The sequence below is a fragment of the Lagenorhynchus albirostris genome, chromosome 8 (assembly GCF_949774975.1).
Source record: "Lagenorhynchus albirostris chromosome 8, mLagAlb1.1, whole genome shotgun sequence".
Lineage (NCBI taxonomy): Eukaryota > Metazoa > Chordata > Mammalia > Artiodactyla > Delphinidae > Lagenorhynchus > Lagenorhynchus albirostris.
Genome location: NC_083102.1, coordinates 56,291,665 through 56,312,826, shown reverse-complemented (window position 1 = coordinate 56,312,826; position 21,162 = coordinate 56,291,665). Strand labels below are relative to the sequence as shown.

Sequence of the window (21,162 nt, the reverse complement as noted above, 5' to 3'; positions counted from 1 at the left end):
TAAACAGCGGCAAATAGCAAAGAAAATGAGTACTATTGATGTGTTTTAAGTATTTGATTTTTTTTAAAGCTTTCCAAATGAATTAATCTCTGCAATGCAGATTAAGGGTACACCAAGCTACAGTGAAAAAAATGGACATCTCTTGTAACTATCAATTGAGCACTTACTGACCATCCACTTTGATGAGCTACCTATATTAATATCTGTGGAAAATTTGAAATAATTTAGAGGGATAAGATACCTGCCTCTGAGATATTTTCGAAAACAAGTTGTGTTTGGCATAACCAGAGTCCAGTTATAAGGAATAGATGAACATTTGTTTTTAATGAGGCAAAGAATGTGGCCAATCAAAAAGCCTCAACAATAAGAAGTGGGAGGCAAAGGGAAAAGGAGTCAAAGATGACTCCAGGGTCACAAATATGGAAATAAAATAACAAAGTCTGGAAATAATCAAAAGTTTTGTTAGGGACTTTCAGTTGGGGAGAGGAAGACTGGAGAATGTGACAATTAGCTGTATGTTTTCCTGCCTGTGTAAGACTAGACCAGATGGTGCCTTCCAGCTCTGTGGGCTATGATTCACATCTAATTTGAGATATCAGTTGACCTTTCTGTATCTTAGTAGAGATATCCTAAAGAAAACAGGGGAAATAGGCAAATTCACACAGCTAGTTGGTAATAAAATAGTATCCAAATTCAAAACCCTTTTTTTAACCACTGTATAAACTGTCTCCCTGGATGTTCTTAACTGAGAATATCAATATCTAAAAGATATGTCACATATATACAAGATATGTCACATATATGTACAAGATAGTGTGTATTTTCTTATCATCTTAACTAACTTCATGCTATATACAAAGATACTCTGGTTTGTCCAGACGTGTATAATTTCATACTAGTGAGAAATTATGAAATATCTGTAACTAAAAGTAACAGCTAGCATATAAGTTTCAAGGAAAGAATAGCAATTAAAGTAATAAATTAGCATTCATATTTTGGAAAAAGAATGATTTTATTACTTTAATTAAAGACTTCCTTGAATGCAAGTGTCCCTACTTTAAAATTTAACTGGGCCTAAATCACTATTATGACATGCAATATGTATAAAATGAAAATGTTTATGATCAGAATGCAAATGTTCACATTTAATGAAAACATTCCACTGTATACACTATTAGAGTTCTCAAGAGCCACATGGCCATAGTTTGAGATTTAGCTATAGTAGAAATATTTTTGTACATGATTCTGCAAAATCTATAATTTTTTCATATCTATTTCTATTGCACATCTTTTCATAAAGAAAAGAATGGGAAAATGACACTACTCCTAGGCAGAAAGATAAATTTACTGATTTCTTCTAACTACCTAGAAATTTCTCTGGTTAAGATCTCCAGGAGGTGTATTTCACCTTGGACCATGGGATATAACAACTGAGATAAGCTGCAGCCCTGACATCCAGAACCTGAAACGTTAGGTGACATCCCATGAGCATCTAGCATAGAACCACGGTGTCTGTCAGGTGGGGCCATAGTAGAGTGTGGAAATAGCGTGCCTCCCCAGTAGGGCACCTTCATTTCCATAGGGACATGAATCAGCGGCTGTAATCAGCTAACAGATTGGATGGGCGAGATCTCAGGACTCCATTCTGATCTTGAAATAGACACGCTGACTGGAGCATACGGCTATCCTGTTTTAGGTGCAGTCTCTCAAGCAGCAGGGTTGCGATGGATACCACACCTCTTGCCTATATTTGCACTTAATATGTTATTTCATTTTATTTGTTTGTCAAAGGAGGGGGCAAATAGCATTTGCACTAGGGCTTTGGTAAATGAGTCAGTCATGTTTAAATAATGGGGAGAGTGGCATGCTATGTGCTAAAGAGTACAAAACTCTCTGAAAGGAGGAAGAATGGGGCTCCTGCAAGTATCCAGAACTGCACTTGGGATCCCTATACATTCTTTGTGGCAATAGGGTCAGAATTTCCCTGCTGACTTATTTTCAAGTTGGGTTCTAGAAATCCATCTCCCTAAAATACACTTGCCTAGAGCTGACACAACGGCAACTGTGCCCCTTGATTTGATCCCAGAGATAGCTGGCATTTTTATTTTGTGAATTTCAAATGCTGGACCTGGTAAATCTTGTGTGTTCTGGTAGAGAGAAGCAGTGCTGAGCATAGAGAGCCGGGATGCTCTAGAAGAGAAGGGGGCCCAACAGGGAAGATCATTTGTTTCTGAGAAAAGGACTATCTCTATTCTTCATTCTCCAGGGAAAAGACACTTGGCCTTTGCCATAGCCAGGGTTTTAAGCTGACAGGTGCTGGTCACCTCAGGGTGGTTCTCTGATGGAGGGCTAACAGAGGCCAAGGGAGAGAGAGGAAAGAGGGCAATAAGGAAGGAGTTTGAAGAAATAAAGAAATAATGGTAAAGGGAACGAGTTGGATCCTCTGTAGGACAGAATGTACAAATTCAGTCATTTTAGGAAACACAAAATAAAAGGGACAAAAAGGTAAAAATGGAGAGGGGAGGAGATGTATCTTATATAGTATGAGACATCCAGTCATTGTATGTTAAACCTATTACAAGGCCTCAGAATCATGGAAGTGCCTGGCAAAGAGCTGATGTATGCCATAGTGTAACTTCAGCATAAGAATGAGAATGAGAAATACTCTGAAATAATACTTACTAGCATATTTTCAGGTTTAAGGGGGAAAAAATAGCTGACACTACAGTAAAATATTTTTCGTTGTAAAGTTCATTGTTGAAACTGGACTAGAATAAATTAGCATTGAATTTTTTTTTTAGGGACTAAGGGATATTGAATCTTAGTGAAGGCAGTCTGGCTATCAAGAAATGAGAGAGTCAGAGCACATCAAATCTGGTGTTAGAAAAGGTTGGAGGAAAAACTGAATATATTGGGGGCTACCTGCCAATTATGAAAACCATTCTTGGGCTTCCCTGGTGGCACAGTGGTTAGGAATCCGCCTGCCAATGCTAGGGACACAGATTCAAGCCCTGGTCCGGGAGGATCCCACATGCCACGGAGCAACGAAGCCCGTGTGCCACAACTACTGACCCTGCACTCTAGAGCCCACGAGCCACAACTACTGAGCCCGCGTGCTACAACTACTGAAGCCCTTGCACCTGGAGCCTGTGCTCCACAACAAGAGAAGCCGCCGCAATGAGAAGCCCGTGCATAGCAATGAAGAGTAGCCCCTGCTCTCCACAACTAAAGAAAGCCTGCACGCAGCAACAAAGACCCAACGCAGCCAAAAATAAATAAAAATAAATAAATTTATTTTTAAAAAGAAAAGAAAAGCCTGGGAGAAAACTATTCTTTGACCATGGATCAACAGCAAAAAGTTAAATTTGCAGTCAGGGAAAAAACTATGTTCCAGTCCCAGTTCTAGGACTTACTGACTGTGGCCAATATTTTCATTTCTCTGAAACTGTTTCTTTATCTGTACCTATAAATGACACTTTAAATTTCTTTATTATTTTCATTATTACTGATATGATATATCTGTACCAAATAAATGGGAAACAAATGTACATTTGGTTTTATATACATATAATGCACATACATTTAATTGTGCATATCTGAAAATTGTGTAGTTTTGATTTTAGTATTGGATCTAAAATAAAGAAATAAGAGAATTCTCTTGATAAGAGTGGTGCCCAAATCATATGCTGTGTCTTAAATCATGCCATTTTATTATTTAGTATTTCTTAACAATTTTTTCTTCTTTATTACTTTGCTTTTGTATCACTGCTTGTGTCTCAAGAGACCATTCTATTTACCTTTATCTTATTGACAACCACAGCAGAGTATGGGTCCTTCTGAATTTATACTTTAGAAGCATGCACCTATATATATGGTCATTTTTTTTTAAATCTCAACAAATTTTAAAAGATTTATATCAAGCAGAGTATGCATTCTAAATAGAGTGGAATTCAACTAAAAAAATCAAGAAAGAAAACTCCCAGGCATGAGGAAATTAAACAATATGCTTCTAAATAATCTCTAGGATAAATAAGAAATCACAATGAATATTATAAAATATTTTGAACTTAATAATAATGAAAATACTTTTCAAAACTCAGGGGATGTTGTTCAGTTAATAAGATTGTCTACACGTACGAAAGTGATGGAGAAATTGTTGATTGTTACACTTAAGAAAGTGATGGAGATGATAATACAGATTAAATTTAAAAGATGGAGATGATAATACAGATTAAATTTAAAAGTGCCACATTACATATGGCGAAAAAAAATTGAGTTCTCCCGGTATTCAAAATCTATTTTCCTATTTAGCAAAGAAGTCATTCACATCACTGTTAAATGAAATTCCAATGAATGTCATTGTTGTTTCACTTTCATCTTAGTACATATCAGCCAGCGTTCGTGTTGAAGATACACTTGTTCATCTATGATGTAAACTATCTCTTTGCTGAATTGGATAGTAACCAAGCATTTATTTGAAGTATAATTGTTTCAAAGCATAGTTGAATATCACCCACAGGTTGAAAATGCAAGAGTTCAGCAAAAATCAACAAAAGCATTCCATGAGAATCAATTAGATATATGGAATTAACAATAAAGAGTACTGCATATTTTATTATTCTAAATTAGGCTACACATCCTTCATATCAGTAAAATTTATAACTTTTGTATGTATATGTGTGCATATAATTCTTTTTGATACTCAGTTACTAGCATACCATTGGGTATAGTGTCCTATTTACATAAACTTCATGTAAAACTCTTTGGCTGCTTCAAGTCATATAATATCTGAGCAACAAAAGAACTTAAAAACCAATCATTCAGGCCTCCTCCTTTTACTACTGGGAAAATCCAGACCCTTAGAGTCAAGTGGCTCATTCAAAGCTGCCCAGCTCTTTAGAGAGAACAAACCTGTGAAGTAGGAGCACAGTATCTGAAGAAAGGCTAAGACCTCACACAGAGATCACCCAAATGCTAAAGTAGTTACAAACCTAAAGCTCAGCATTCTAACAGTGGGAGAATATAACTTTTCCTACAAATTATTAACCAAGAGAAAAGGAGGAAAAATAACATTTCTAATAAGTTTTGTGATGTTCTGGTCTAGATCAGAACCAATAAATTGCCATTCTAGTCCATTTTATACTACCTTGCATTTATTTCTTCCACCCAAAGCTAAAAGGACTTTACCTTAAAATCTGTTTAAAAGCAATAAATATTACACAGCTATTGTAATCCCATAAAAAGAACATTTTAAGAACACAATTCTCTGAATGCATATCAGAAATTTATAAATATACCATCTGAGATGGTAAAGATTTTTGGTGATGAAAAGCAACCTGCTTAAACTCTTAAGGACTTAAAGGGAGTACAAGAACAGTATTACATGGGAAAATTAGAGGAGATAGCATGATTTCCATGACTTTTAACTGGAGTTTAACATATATGATCTACACTACATTATGAAAAGATTCTGGGAAGATTAAAAAGTGAAAGCATTGTAGGTAGAAAAGCTGAGAGAGTACATATAGGTCCACAAAGAAAGAAGGGAAAGATTAAAGTTTCATCCTTATCTTGGCTGCTGGAGACCTCAGTAGAGGCTTTGTGGTGGAAGACAACACGGTGCAGGCTGGATATTTATTGCAGAGTTGAGTCCACACCATGTTCTTCACCACACCCAGATCCTCCAAACTGTTCTCCACCACGGCAGAAGGGAAGTGACATCCCATAACTTTCACTCCCACATTAAACTAGACAGAGACAGGCAACTGCCACCATTCATTTCCACATCAATGTCTGATTCACATGATAACATGGAAGACATCTGTTACTTGCTTTTGTTGAAGGCCACACAACTTTCCACTTTATAGATTAACTCTCTGACTAAGCATGTTATAGTCTGGAACTGGTGTTAACATTGCCATACTTAGTAAGTTTTGTCAAAACAGCATCAAAGTGAGGCAGCACAAAGTGTCAAGAGTCTGGGGGCACATCTGGACTCTGCCACTTACAACCTGAGTGACCTCAGGCAAGCCTCAGATTCCCATCTCTAAAAGGGGATAATAATAATAATATTACCTCCCTAATAACATTGTTGTGAACATTCCATGGGTTAATACGTATCATGTGCTCTTAGAACAGAGTCTGATGTATTATAAGCACTCAGCAAGTGTTAGCTTTTAGCACTATATTTTATATAGAGATATTAACAAAAGGAATGACTTGCAAAACAGTGAATTGTAGTCAAAGGTGGGGCTTTAAATGTCTTATTGACAATCATACACACATTCTATTTTAGGGATTAAAATTTCTTTATTGGTCAAAAATTAGTAATTATTTGAAATGAACACCTCCCCTCTCACACCTTTAACTACATACCACTGCCCTAGAAAATCCACATACCTGAACAATGTTAAAAGAGTGAGATGGAAAGAGAGAGAACAACCTAGCATCTGGGGATGTTTTATACAGTGAGATCCAACAGATCCAAGCTAAATGCTGGTGAACACTATTGAAAAGTATGATATGAGCTATTTGCTACATCTAGTACAACATATTGGTATTATCCTGGACAGCTCACCACATTTCCAATCACAAATATCCTTAGAGAGTTTAGTATGTATTCTAAAATAAGTGCCTGCCTTCTGTTTGGTCTCACTCAGACTTCTCTCTCTCTCTCTCTCTCTCTCTCTCTCTCTCCCCCATATATATATATATATATATATATATATATATATATATATATATATATATATATATATATATACACACACACACACATTTGCAGTACTGTACCAGTTAGGATTTATTTATTTAGGATCAATTTATTATTGATCTTTAATAAAAATATATTTGTCTTTTTATTTAGGAATAGAGAAACTTGCACAAAAAGGGAAATCATTGTCCCCTTTAGCAAGTATAACTGGAATATCACTCTTTTTGATTATATCCATGTGTCTTCTCCTCCTATGGAAAAAATATCAACCCTACAAAGGTAGGTTAAAATTTTTTTAAAAAATTTTGAATGGTTGTATATGTGCACTGAAGTGTATCTTACTGTGTTTTTTCTTTTTTGGGTTTAGTTATAAAGCAAAAGCTAGAAGGCAGGTAATGCATATGTTTCTATGAAAATAATTTTTCTCTTGAATGCTTTTTCCTCAATGATTAAGACTGACAGAAACACCAATTTGTCTTTTCAGGCCAGAAACCGAATACAGGAAAGCTCAAACGTTTTCAGGTAATGGCTGGGCTGAGAGGGGCCATTATCAATATTAATGTATATTAATATATATTGTTGATATTAATTATATATGTAAAATGTACTATTTACATAACAGAATTCACATGAGATAACACTAACACTCCCTTCCCAGGATGACTGCCCTCACTTCACAAAGTTCTATCCCTTGTATTAGTTTTATGTAAGTCACACAGGTCTGTAAAATAAGCCTGAAAGGCACTTTCAACTCCATTTCACAGGCAAGAGAACTAAGGCTCAGAGAGACTGTCACTTGCCCGCCATCACTGAGTTCTGCTGAATCCTGTTCCATTGATCCTCTTATTATTTTGAAAATGCCCAAGGGTTCTCTCACTGTGTCAGTTCCTAAAGCAGATACAGTGCTGGCAGCTCCTTCCCAGGGAGAAGAGGAAAGGGAGGTCCCACAGGTTTGCTGCTTCTCTGTCCCCAGCGGTGCCCCTCACTTCTGACTCCCTACTGAGTTGTCATAAGTTAACAGTGGGGCTTTTGCTCAGGCCTTGGAGTCAGAGGAGCTAGGTTTCCATCCCATCTGTGCCACTTTCCCCCAACGTCACCTTGGGAAAATTAATTATTTTTCCTGACCTCAACTCACCTATACAATAGAGATTATAACTTCCCCTCAGGGTTGCTCTGAGAATTAAATCCAGTAATGTAGGTGGAGTGCCTAATACAATGCCTGGATGCTCAGTAAACATGGGTCTTCTTCCTCTTGTCTAGTCCTTTCTCACAAATGATAAACCGTCAGAGTTCAGAAAGGCCCCAGAGACCACCTGGTTCCTCCCAACCACCCCATTCCTGTCATTTTACTGCTGATAGTTTAGGTGACATCGGACTTGTTTTCTGTTTTGTATGTATGGGCAGCAATAGTTGCTTATTTATTCTTATTAGTCCTGGGGGACTCTTAGATCTAGCAGAGTACAGTAGATATTATGGGTGGATTAAGAGCTGCTGTGATTGACAGATTGAAGCCTTGGTGTTTATAAGTGTCTGGTAACTGAGCGTTACAAAGGACAAGGCTGCCCACATGTGTTTATATAATATATATATATAATATTATATTATATATAAACAGTGTATTAATATATAATACACAGTTTCCACATCAGACTTTAAGAATAATTGTCCCAATTCAGTTTCAATTCTGAGCTTCAACAGGAGTGATTTCCAATACTATTTAGTGGCAGCATGACTATAGGTGATTAAGAAATGTTAAATTGGTTTTATACACATACCACTTGAAGCAAACCATGAAGATAAGTTTTATAAAGGTTTTTCTAAAAAATAGCAATAGCAATTTGAGGCATTTGGTTTGTAAGTAGTATTTGTTTTCCATTTCAGGCCACGAAGATGCTCTGGATGACTTTGGAATATATGAATTTGTTGCTTTTCCAGATGCTTCTGGTGTTCCCAGGGTTGGTTTTCCTAGTGGCCAATTAGCCCAGAAGTAGCATTCTGCTTCACCAGAGGTGTAAGCAGCATTCATTTAGCATGTGGGCAGTGTGGTCAGATGGCTGCATTACCCTCAGCAGTGTTTACTCACTCTGTAATGAATGACGTTGCCGGATCTGGGGAGCTAAAGCATCTTTCTCAGCCTCTATCAATAAAGCTAACACAAATAAGGAAGTTACACGAATTCATAAACTTTCCTTACCTGGTAAGCTCAGGGAAGAGGGAATTAACTAGGTTGAAGGTCAAGAGAAGTGAATAAATAGGGGACCAAGAGTCCCTGGTTTAAATAATTCTGCATCACTTTGATGACTGCAGCCTCTCACTTCACTGACTCTCTCTGTTGCTCAGTTTCCCCTTTATTTCCTCCTCATATCTCATGAGAACATTACAAAGACAATTGATTATACCCTTGAAGGTACCTTATGCTCTTCAGAAGAAAGGTACCATATAAACCCAAAGTATGCAGGTACATATCTTTATTTTTTCCTAAAGGTGCATGAGATGTGAGAGCGGGAACTTTTATACAGTTGAAGCCATTTTTTTCAGTCCACACAGACGAGGTCTTTTCAGCAATCAGTTTTGTTTAACAGGAAAGCAGAATGTTTCTCTGAGCTAATCAGCTCATTAATATTTTTACAGATTTATGTACAACCGATCTTTCCTCTGTTTCCGTATTCCCCTATGATAGTTCACTTAAGGAAGGGGCCAGAAACGGACTACTTGCCTCTGGGCATTTTCATTTTCCTTTTTAAAAGAGAACTATCAATATTTGTTGTTAGGGATTGGTTACCTCACTTGTTCAGAGAATTCTATATAAGATTCTAAGGTTCAAGCAGTAAGTTACCTGGCCACAGGCTTTAGTTCTCAAATGCCACGTGAGTAATGGAGGGGGATTGATTGGATTTCATCCTCCTATGGGTGAGTCGTAGCACCAGTGCCCACATCATCACAGATGAAGAGAAAAACTGCATTGCAAAAGCTTTGCAATGTCCTATTCAGTCTCACGCAGGATTGGCTCACCCTTCACTTCTACAACCAAAAAGACAAAAATAAATATTTGGTGGATGAGTTATTTCAAACAGCTCCTCACCATGGCAGAAAGCACCCCTCTCAGGTGTGGCTTTTAAATGGGAAAGCAGGAAACTGAAGAACTAATAAGACTTAAAAGTGAATTTTGAAGTCAGTTTTTATTCCTAGGAATGCATTGGAAAGGAGTGAGATCTATGTAGGAAACTTTAAATTTAGCCTTGCAATTAATCAGTACTCAGTTTCAAGATTTTATTGAGAGGACCTCTATCTGCTCAAAATACTACAGTTCTAAAGAACCTGAGGCAGAGAAATGAGTGCTTGATTACGTATCAGAAGCCCCGCTTATATCTGTCTTAAGTAGAATAACTCAACTTGGAACTATGCCCATCTTCAATGCTGAAAACTCCTGAGGAATCAGCTGAGGTCCTTCATTGGCAGTTCCAGGTGCTTTGGGAAGAAGTGAGAAACCAACACCAACAACCCATGGAGCAGAAGGACCCGGACATGAGTAGGAGGATCTGTGTGAGAAGCAGCCAGAATGGCAGTTATGTGTGAAGATTAACAGCTAAATGCAACGGTTTTGAGAAGAAAAGGAATAATAATAACATTACCAAGATCTCAAAATTGAAGTTAAGAAGGGAAATAAATTGATTACTAACTTTTTGAGTTTTTAAAAATCAGAATCATCTTTGAGTTTGTTTTGATACATGTACAGATGCATACTCCTCTTCTCTCTACTTACTGTACATTTCATTGCCCATTTAGCACTTCTTTTGGGGAATTGGACAGAAAGCAATGGCATGAAATGAAGAAATTTATTACTTGCTAACAGGTCTAATATTAGGTTAGTTGAGTAAGTTAGTCATTATCTATAGATTGCTTTTATCATAGCCCCTGAACACCTCTATACCAAAGAAAATCAAGAGTAAAAACTCTAAACCAAAATCCCCTTGACACAAAAATGATAGGATGAATCACCTATTCCGTCCTAGGATGAATAGCCTAGGACTGCCATGAGAGCTTTAAGAAGTAGAATAGAAACAGGCAGTTTCCAGAAAAAGCTAAAGCTAAGATATTCCAAAGTAACCTAGCAGGTCAAATGAGATAAAGAACTCTTCAGATGATTTATCAAGGGCAAAGAGTCCTCTAGGTGGATCTGTATAAATATAAAGGACTGAAAGTGGCCAGAAGTACGATGAAAATAGAACGAGTTTGGGAGGAGGAGGGGAACCAGACTTTAGCTAAGTGATTGGAAAACAGTGTTTACAAGCATAACAGTATCAAATATAAGGAATAGGAGTTAATGAAACATGAATGCCAATTTCAATAAAATACATGTTGATTTTAACCAGACAGACATACACTACTGTACTTTCCACATACATCCAAGCCTTACTTTTTAGAGCCCATTACTGCATTCAAACCAAAACCTCTTCTTTTGTGTGTTCTGTATTTCTTGGTACTATCTTTAATAACTTGCAATGTGATGAAGGCTTCTGCCTCTAAGTTATCCTTTTTTTCTAAACCACCCTTGCACACGTGATTGGTGATTAGTGTCAGAAAGGTAAGACTGAGATGTAATATAAAGGATAGTAATATATGCTCTTTGATTCTAAGCTATCCTGATATCTTCTCTTTTGCTATTTTTTTCTACTGTATTTCCTTTACAGTACTGCCAGCTTTTTTCTTAAATGGAGAAAAAAAGTGATGGTTTGTCCAGTTATTCCTCTCTGACCTCATAGCTATGCCACTGCACAAACTACCATAGGGCCAGTGCAGGGAACTGTAGCAAGGAGGAAATGGATATTGAAGGGAAGTTAAATAGTTCTAATTTTCTAATCTTAACCTCTTCCAGTTGTTTTCAACTGTGCAACGTACTGGGAATACTATTACTAGTCTGCCAATCTTTTTAACGTGCCACATTTTCTAGATGCCAGCGAGATCTGTTCCAGCCTCTGATGGTGTACCAGGGCAAGATTTGCACAGTACAATTTACGAAGTTATTCAGCACATCCCTGCCCAACAGCAAGACCATCCAGAGTAAGTATGAACTTGCATTTGATGATGCTACGTTGAAAGGACTCAGCATGCATCCCCAGCTGTCCCCAGAGTTTATTGAAAGGCTCAGAAGAAAAAAATATTAAAACAGGAAATTATAGTGTCTGTACATTTGAACACACTTTCCCACCTGAAAATAGTTTTAATAAATAAAACAGGCTAACACACAAGTATCTTCTGGGGCCAGTGAACCAGATGCAGAGCTCTAGAATCTAGCATTTCCCCCAGGGAATCCACATCTTGGTAAGAAAGGGGTCTTTAGACCAGTTCTCAAGCCATCTTGGTTATCTTGATGATTTTCCAGTGACTGTGGTGGTTTTAAAGCCAGTGATCTATCACTACAAATAGGACCAGGAAAAAAACAAACATGCAAAATGTGCCCAACAGTGTCACCATCAAACGCCCACCTCTCACAGATTCAAAGCAGTCTACTCCCAAGTGAATAAAACCACTGGCCTCACACCCAGAGAAGTGAAACTTAAGCTGAGGCCAAAGCCAGGAAACTGCTTATCCAGTTAACCTCGGAGCTGACACCAAGCAGTCGCCTTCCCTTCCCATTTGTGGAAAACTAAGCCTACAGCCTTTTGAAATAGTGAAATGAACTTCCCTTTTTTGTGGGCTGTAGCTGCCTGCAGGCGTAACTGCCACAAATCATCTTCCATCATTTCTTTATTTGTCATTTATAGACTTTGAAAAGAATATCAATAACCACACACAGGAACTTCCGCTTTGGCAAAAGAAACACTTCTAGTGAAGTAATTCATGCACACCTCTGGGTAAATATCAAAAATAACAGCTAGGATGAATGCATGGGAAACGGTCTTCCGGGGAGAAGACCCAGTCCTGAGGGTACTATGCAGTCATTTAAGGGCTAAATAAGTGGCGAGAGCACCTCAGAGGACCCCATCAGTGCATTCCTTCTTGTCTCAGGGAGCCTGGAGAAAAGGGAATCAGGTTAATTAGGAGCAGACTCTGATGGAACTGGGAGCTTCTGGTTTGAAAAGAAAAGAAAATTGCTTTATAGCATTATGTTATTAATCTAATAGAACACAATAGTGGAATGTTATTCCATGACAGTTAAAAAAAAAAAACCTCTCTAAAATGATATCTAATCCTCTTTACTTTGGAGAATAGAAAATGAAGGGATATTTTTCTTTGTTAAAAATAAGGAATATAAAGAATTTTGGGAGTATGTCTGCTTCCTAATTTTAAGATTGTATCCAATCAAAAATATTACCCTATTTAAATTCATTTGTTTTTCTGTATGTCCTTTATTCTATGTATCTATTTTTCCAGTTAGCCTGCAAACAAACCAAATGAAAACTTGCGGTTTATCTTTTAAGACTCCTAACAATGAAATAAATGATGATTTTAAACTGTGGAATATGGCAACTATAATTTCAGAGCACCAAATAAAGTGATTTGGTGGGTTTTGCAGGTGAAAAAAATGATTCCTTAAATTAAAAAAAAAAAATCATCCTCTGAAATTAGACTGCTTTCAGACATGAGCAATGTATCTACAATTTCTTGGGAGTATAAAATTTGATTTCAGAAATAAACTTTGAAAGTTAAAAATAAAGCAGAAAAGCTCTTTTTCCAGCACATAAAGGACTATTTAACTGCTGTTGAGAACATGCTCTTTCCAGGGGCAGTCCATGCAAGAACTCCCTCATACTCCCAGCCCCAGTGCCTTCTCCTCCCCATCTCCATAGCCTCTCTCTTCTCACCTCCTTCTGCCCCATCTTCTGAGGAAGTTGCCCTTTGTGTGTCTTTGTCTGGACTTCACCTCCATCCTGAGATGTCTTCCCTCTCTGAATCTGCCTTTCTTTCTCTGTAAGACTGTCTCCCTTCTCTCTAATATCTCTTTAAAATTTTTCCTCCTCTTTCTCCCTTCCAGCTCATCCTAAAGAGGAGCCAACATTTTTACAAGTGTTGTTTTCCTTGAATACAGATGTGTTACCTATTCTAAATTTTAAAAACAAACAAATAGAATATTTTCTCTTTATTTCATTAGAAACTGTTTTGCACTTGTTTTACTTACAATCAATCCACAAACATCTCCAGGTCATTAACTATGTCCTAGGGACAGAGATTAAATAAGACTCAGTCTTTTGAAGATTTCATAGCTTAGTGGGCTCCTCTTTGCTTATTTTAACTAAAGATCAGTGATCCTCAGTAGAATAAATATTCCTCAATAGAATAAACATTCCCTAAACATTCAGAGACCCTTTATCTTTCCTATGGTTTTATTCTCTAGGTCCAATTAAATTCAAAGATCAATTTCATGAATAATGCAGTATTATAGGTGGTTAGTGAATCTCCCCCATTCCCAAAGTAAATGTGCCAGGTCTGGGTGAAGAACTGTAATTTCCTGCTTTCTTTTACCTCTATTTGACAGTTGGTTCTGAGATAGAAACACAGCCAAAATTTTTTTCCTTTGGCTCTTAGACTATTCTAGCAGTGTTGTTTTCATTACTACATGCATCTATTACCTAACTGAACTGGTGTTTAACAAATTGGTAAGTTGGCCTGTGTTCATATTCTGCTACTCAGCCCAGTTATTTGTTTATTGAACTTATGGCTACATTTATTTAAATGCTGTCTGTTGACCTCATTAAATGCTCTTGGCACAGTTTGTTTTGAACTCGACTTGCTCACAGGACATCCAAGTAAGTAAACCTTTTAGTTTCAAAAGGAAATTATCTACAGAATTTAGTGATTGCTTACTCTTTATACTTATTGGTTTGTAAATGTAATTTTCTTAAACTAGTTCAAAACACTCATATTATTTGCAGCTGTGGAAAAGAATAAAAGAATTTAAGGTTCTTTGACATGTAGACCTGGAAATCTATAGAACATTTTACACGTCTCTTTGCCAGGTGAGCATTCATGGGCAAAGCAATGCATTGAAGCGAAATAATGAAAGCACATATTGAGGAAAAACAGTGAAAATGTATATTCATCCAGCATCAGTGAAGGAATCAAACCCGATACCTCTTACTCATCACTCCTTTTAATGCAGAATAGAGTCATTTATAAAAATCAGACTGCAGGTTTTCCAGCATACACACAATGCATTGTGCTGCAGAGGAGCATGGTGGGGAAAGAGTTCTCAGCGGACAGTCTTTATTGCCCTGACAGAAGGAAGAAAAGGACGGGACTTTCCAATTACTTTTTCGGTATCAAGTTTCCTACAACGCTCAATTAATTCTAATCTATATGTTCCATTTCATCAGCATCGACACTATCCTATCTAACCTACAAATGTGGAAACCTTATATTTGTAAAAATTTCAGCAGGCTTTGTTTTATTAAATTCTCATTACTGTTAAGATTGCTGTATTTTTTTATGTCATTCCCAAACTTCCTTCTTGCTATTTGTACCACAGAATAATAAAGATGATTGTCACAAAAGCAAGACTGTGCCTTCTAGGTTGTCAATCACCAATGGTGTTTTTGAAAAGACTTGTAAAATGCTGAAGGAAATGACTTAGAGTCTTATTTTTATTTTTGTTCAAAGAAAGATGGATTCAAATAAATTATTCTGCTTTTGCTTTTATATGGCCTTGATTCTTTGTATTTTAGAGTAAAAATTTTACATAAAATAACATTATAGAATTAGATTTTTTATCCTTATTTCCCAATGTGCATCATAGAGAGCTACTAAAATAAGACTCTTGCACTCACATGACTATTTACTTTCAGGCTTGAATTTTTTACTTTATTGAGTTGTGGATTCTACTTGTATATTGCTGTAGTTTAAAAAAATCAGTTAGAAACTAAACAGTAGAATTAAAAAACACCATTTTATAACCCCCAAATGAAATAACTGATTCAGATAACAATTATCATTAGTCAAGACTGCTAGATAAAAGGTACCAGATAAAACTACCAAGGGTTAGGTTGCAGAAACTCTGTGAGAGAAAGGTGATCTGAGACCTAGAGAGAAGCAGGTATACAGAGTGGCATGGATAACTCTTCAGGGTACAGTGAGTCCCAGGGAGTGGGAATGGAGCAGTCAGTCTTGTAGATCTTGAAGATGAAAGATTATGTCAATTTGTGTTTACTGACATTGGCTACAGACACTCTGACCTGCCAATGCCACTCTTTAGAATTTTATTCTAGCTAAATAAAGGTAGAAACAACCTAAATATACAACAGTGGGGGATTTAAAAATGACATTAGTGACATTAGGTCCATAAAATGATTCACCTTGCAACTATTAAAAAAGAAGAAATATGATTATATTTTCTGACTTTAATAATAGGCCATTAGACGTCTAATGGCCTATTATTTTATAAAGGAGAAAAATCAAAAGAGTAGCATTTCTTGCAAATCAAAACTACAGTGAAGTATTACCTCACTGTGGTCAGAATGGCCATCATCAAAAAGTCTACAAAAAATAAATGCTGGAGAGGCTGTTGGAGAAAAGGGAACCCTCCTACAGTGTTGGTGGGAATGTAAATTGGTGCAGCCACTATGAAGAAGTATGGAGGTTCCTTAAAAAACTAAAAATACTTACCATATGATCCAGCAATCCTACTCTTGGTCCTGTATCTGGAGAAAACTCTAATTCTAAGAGATACATGCACCCCAGTATTCACTGCAGCACTGTCTACAATAGCCATGACAAGGAAGCAACCTAAATGTCCGTCAACAGATGAATGGATAATGAAGATGTGGTATACATATATATACAATGGAATATTACTCAGCAGTAAAAAAAGAATGAAATAACACCATTTGCAGCAACATGGATGGACCTAGAGATTATCATACGAAGTGAAGACAAAGAAAAAGACAAATATCATATGATATTGATTATATGTGGAATCTAAAAAAATGATACAAGTAAACTTATTTACAAAACAGAAATAGACCCACAGACATAGAAAAGAAACTTATGGTTACCAAAGGAGAAAGGGAGGGAAGGGCTAAATTAGGAGCTTTGGATTAACATATACACAGTGCTATATATAAAATAGATAACCAACAAGGACGTACTGTATAGCACAGGGAACTCTACTCAATATTTTGCAATAACCTATAAGGGAAAAGAATCTGGAAAAGAATATATAATATATGTATAACTGAATCACTTTGCTGTACACCTGAAACTAACACAATATTGTGAATCAACTATACTTAAATTGAAGAAATAAAATTTTTTAAAATAATAAAAAAGAATAGCATTTTTTAAAAACGTATTTCAAGTGAACCACTATATTTATACTATACCTCCCATATTTTCATAGAAGAACATGGTGAAAGGAAAATTAAGACTAAATCTTACAACCTACCCTATCTTCTTTCCCGGTTTTCTTTCTCTACCACCATTATATATTTTTCTACTGGAAAAATCCATCAGTTCCACCACAAATATTCTTCTACATTTGGTAAAAAGAAAAAAAAATTATCTAATTAGAAAAGGAATCCCTGCCCATTGTTAAATATATATATATATACAATTAAAATCACCTGTAGAGAGTAGATCTGAAATATTCTCATGACCAAAATAAACAAATGTAATTATGTGAGGTGATGGATGTGTCAACTAACGTTATTGTGATAATTATTTCACAATATATACATGTACCAAATCACCACACCTTAAAGTTATACTATGTTGTATGTCAGTTATATATCAATAAATCTGGATAAAAATTTAAAATCACTTGTAATCTCACCTTCCAGAAGTAACCTGTTAGCAGTTTCCCAGGTTAGTTATGCATACGTTTATTCCTACTCCTTCCAGTTCCAGAAAGGATTTATGGTAGCTCATATAAATGCATAATATAACAAGATAAAATACACCCCCAAAAATAAAGGTGATAAAGAAAACAGGATGAAGGAAAAATTAGAGTTTACAAAGGCAAGGCGAAAGAAGAAATGAGGTTAATAACTAGTATGATGAATTTCCCTTCATCTGAGAGTATTGTTTTATACCACTGAGATCATGCGGCATATACAGGAGGATTTCTAAGGAGGGGCCTCTGAACTGAATGCGATTTGTTAGTTGTCAGAGCCAAAGAAAGGGTGAAATCTTACTGCAGGGCTAGGAGAGAGCAGGTCAGCTTTCCCAGTCACCCAGTCACCCCAGATACATCTGTCTCTCCCCTCCTTTCTCAAGTTTGAATCCCCTCCTGGAGACCACGTGTCTTCTTACTTGTAGAGCAGACCCTAACTACAATGAGCTACTGCTGCATCTCTGTGTTCTCTTTTCTAGACCCAACTCTGGGACACTTTAAAACATAGACAATCTTAAACAGCCTTTTAATAGGTAATAATACATTCACATGATTCACAAATCAAAATCCTATTGAAAGTATGCACTAGTAACTGGTTTTTATTAGTTTTTGGTTTTGGTTTGGGGTTAGGCTAGTTCTGTGTATCCCTCCAGACTTTCTTACCACAACCAAGGGAAATACAAACACATACACTTAGTTTTTTCAAACTCACTTTTCAATCACTTGCTATTTCTCTCACTTCTGTGTCTCTCTCACACACACAAAAACACACAGACTCAGTGCATGGTTCCACTCAAAGCAGCAAGGAATTGCGGAAGGGAGAAGTCTGAAAGGATCTAGAATCCAATTAACTTTTGCTGTCACTAGTGTGTAACACTGGATGACTCACTGCTTTTTTAGTAAGTGGGGATGAAAATCTCATAAATTAATCAAGATTTCCAAGGGAAGTGATGAACCAACCCAGATGTTCACCTAATTAACAAATTAATCTTTAAAAACCAGCCTAAAGTTCTTTCCTTATTACTAAACATAATCTTGGCTGTTGTTAATTAAAATTTTTAACTTCATATTACTGCTTCTAACTTGGAATAGATTCGTATTCCTCCTGCTTATTATTTTGAAAGAATATATCCTACTGATAGAATTTTAAGCAAAAATTAAAATACTTATGAATAAAAGTTTTCCTTGTTTCTTTGACATTTGTGCACTTCCATATTAATAAGACAATTTCAATTAAAATAAACTGCAAAATACACTCTAAGACGATTTATGTGATCCCTCAGTTTTATAAGATCATGCACCTTATAAGGTTCTGTTTAATAAAATTGAATGATAGAATAGTACATGGCATATAGGTAGCTATTTTACTATGTTATTAAAGATTTAACTTATTTTTAGAAAGTTTTAATTTTCTGCTTCTGTATGCTTCTACCTCTATGCATCCCTGTGAACTTCTCTGTCATTCTTACATATTCCTCTAAAGTTCATGTTCATATACATATGAATGTGTATGTTTTAGTTTCATAAGGCAGTAAGAAAGCAGAGATTCCTTTCTCATGAGTAGGCAGAAATCAGACACAGCACTTGGATTTAACACTGGTACTCTCCTTCCTTCTCATCTGCCAGGTACACTTTTTACTGGAATTACTGTGTTAACCTTGAAGTTTACAAATACTTTTACATCCACTACCCCCACTGATCTTCACAAGAGCCTTGTGGGCTAGAACAAACATACCTGCTTTACAGATGAAGGAACAAATACTCAGGAAATGAAAAGATTTGCTCAAGTCCCTTATATAAAATGTGTTTGTATATAACCTACACAATCGTCCCCTATACTTTAAATCATCTTTAGATAACTTATAATACCTAACACAATGTAAATTCTATGTAAATAGTTGTAAACACAACGTTAGTGCTATGTAAATAGTTGCCTGCACGGCAAATTCAAGTTTTGCTTTGGGGAACTTTCTGGAATATTTTTTCGGATGTCTTCAACCTATGGTTGAATCCATGGATGCAGAACCCACAGATGTGGAGGACTGACTATATTTGTTTGGTTTTTGTTTGTGTCTGAGAACTTTCTCGTTTGAATATGCTCCTAGTGAAGATGACAGCTCTATTGCTCACCACACAATGGGACATAAACTGGCAGATGGTTCCTGCAGCAGAATTCCACTTTAGGTTGTTGGCAGAGGCTTTCTGAAGCTTCAGAGCAGTCAGTTGCTTAAGTTCTACAAAAACCAGTTGTCTGAAGTGGTGGGGACTTCAGAGACCATGCCCCCATGACAGCCATCTCCTCTGAGTGTCCCATATGGCATCCATCCCATTATATGCACTTTAGAACACAGACAATAAATGGTTTTTGAATTGTAATGAATTGCATTACCTATGCTTTGTATATTTAATGAAGACACCAGGGATAGGAGGCAAATAAATTACTGCTTCCAATAGTCTTCCAGTTCTTTGAGACTGACTCTCAGGGCACTTGATAACTTTGGGAGCCATTTTTCCTTGCTTCCTGGACTTGGATGCCTGTTTCTTTTCCCAGGTTAGGGAAGTTTTCAGCTACTACCACTTCAAATAAGTTTTCTGCCCCCTTTTCTGTCTCTTCTCCTTCTGGAACTCCTGTAATGCTTGATGTTATTCTAGAGATCTCTTAAACTGTCCTCATTTTTTAAAATTCTTTTTTCTTTTTTCTTTTTTTTTTTTGTTCAACCTGGGTGATTTCCATTATCTATAAGTCTTCCAGTTCACTGATCCACTTCTCTGTATCACCTAATCTACAGTTGATCGCTTATAGGTGTTTTTTTGTTTTTTTTCTGTATGCTTCAGTTCAGTTTAGATTTTCTTCATATTTTCTAATTCTGTTAAAATTCTCAGTGTGTTCATCCAGTCTCCTCCCAAGTTCATTGAGCATCTTTATGATCATTACCTTGAACTCTTTGTCGGATAGTTTGCTTATCTCCACTCCTCTCAGTTATTCTTCTGGGGTTTTATGTTGCTTCTTCATTTGGAACATACTCATTTGTCTTCTCATTTTGCCTAATTCTCAGTGTTCATTTATATGTATTAGGTAGTTCAGTTACATTTCCTGATCTTGGAGAAGTGATCTTTTGTAAGAGACATCCTATGGGGCCCAGCAGCACACTCCCTTCTGGTCACCAGAGCTATATGCTCTAGGAGTGCTGTGCCCCCTATGTGGGCTGCATGGGCTCTTCAGTGTGATAGAGACAACTATTGTGGGCACGCTGGGGGCAGGGCTGGTCCCTGGCCCAGTGGTCTGTGAGGTCCCGCCTTGTGCAGTGGCTGTGGGCCCACTGGAGGGCAGGGTAGGCTTTCGGTGCATTTTGCTGTGCAGCCGGGTAGTGTGCAGCTACTTTGGGCAGCTGGTGAGTGGGGCAAATCCCCAGCCCCTATAGGATAGAGGGAGGATTCCAAAATGGTGCTTGCCATTACAGGTGTCATCACAGTAGAATGAGCTCTCAAAAATGGCTGCCACCAGTGATTCTGTCCCCCACAGGAGTCCTACTTACTTCCTGCCTCTCTGGAAGTTTCTCCAGGATCAACATGTGGGTCTGACGCAGGTTACTTTCAAACTACTGCTGCTGTGCTAGGACTCAGA

At 36.9% G+C, this 21,162-nt stretch overlaps 1 protein-coding gene across 4 annotated transcripts in view; it reads left to right on the top strand.

The window, feature by feature from the left end:
• The window catches only part of HEPACAM2 (HEPACAM family member 2), a 33,784-nt gene extending 18,500 nt beyond the window's left edge, over nt 1-15,284 (top strand). The window contains exons 4-9 of one of the 4 annotated variants that reach the window (XM_060156083.1): nt 6,866-6,991; nt 7,080-7,104; nt 7,197-7,234; nt 8,594-8,667; nt 11,664-11,773; nt 14,671-15,284. In XM_060156083.1, coding sequence (XP_060012066.1) covers nt 6,866-6,991; nt 7,080-7,104; nt 7,197-7,234; nt 8,594-8,667; nt 11,664-11,773; nt 14,671-14,674 — 377 coding nt within the window. In that variant the 3' untranslated portion in view covers nt 14,675-15,284. Of the gene's footprint in view, nt 1-6,865; nt 6,992-7,079; nt 7,105-7,196; nt 7,235-8,593; nt 8,668-11,663; nt 11,778-14,670 lie in introns of those variants that run through there. The other 3 variants (XR_009541829.1, XM_060156085.1, XM_060156084.1) reach the window with 3 other exon arrangements.
• Nucleotides 15,285-21,162: the final 5,878 nt, after the last annotated feature.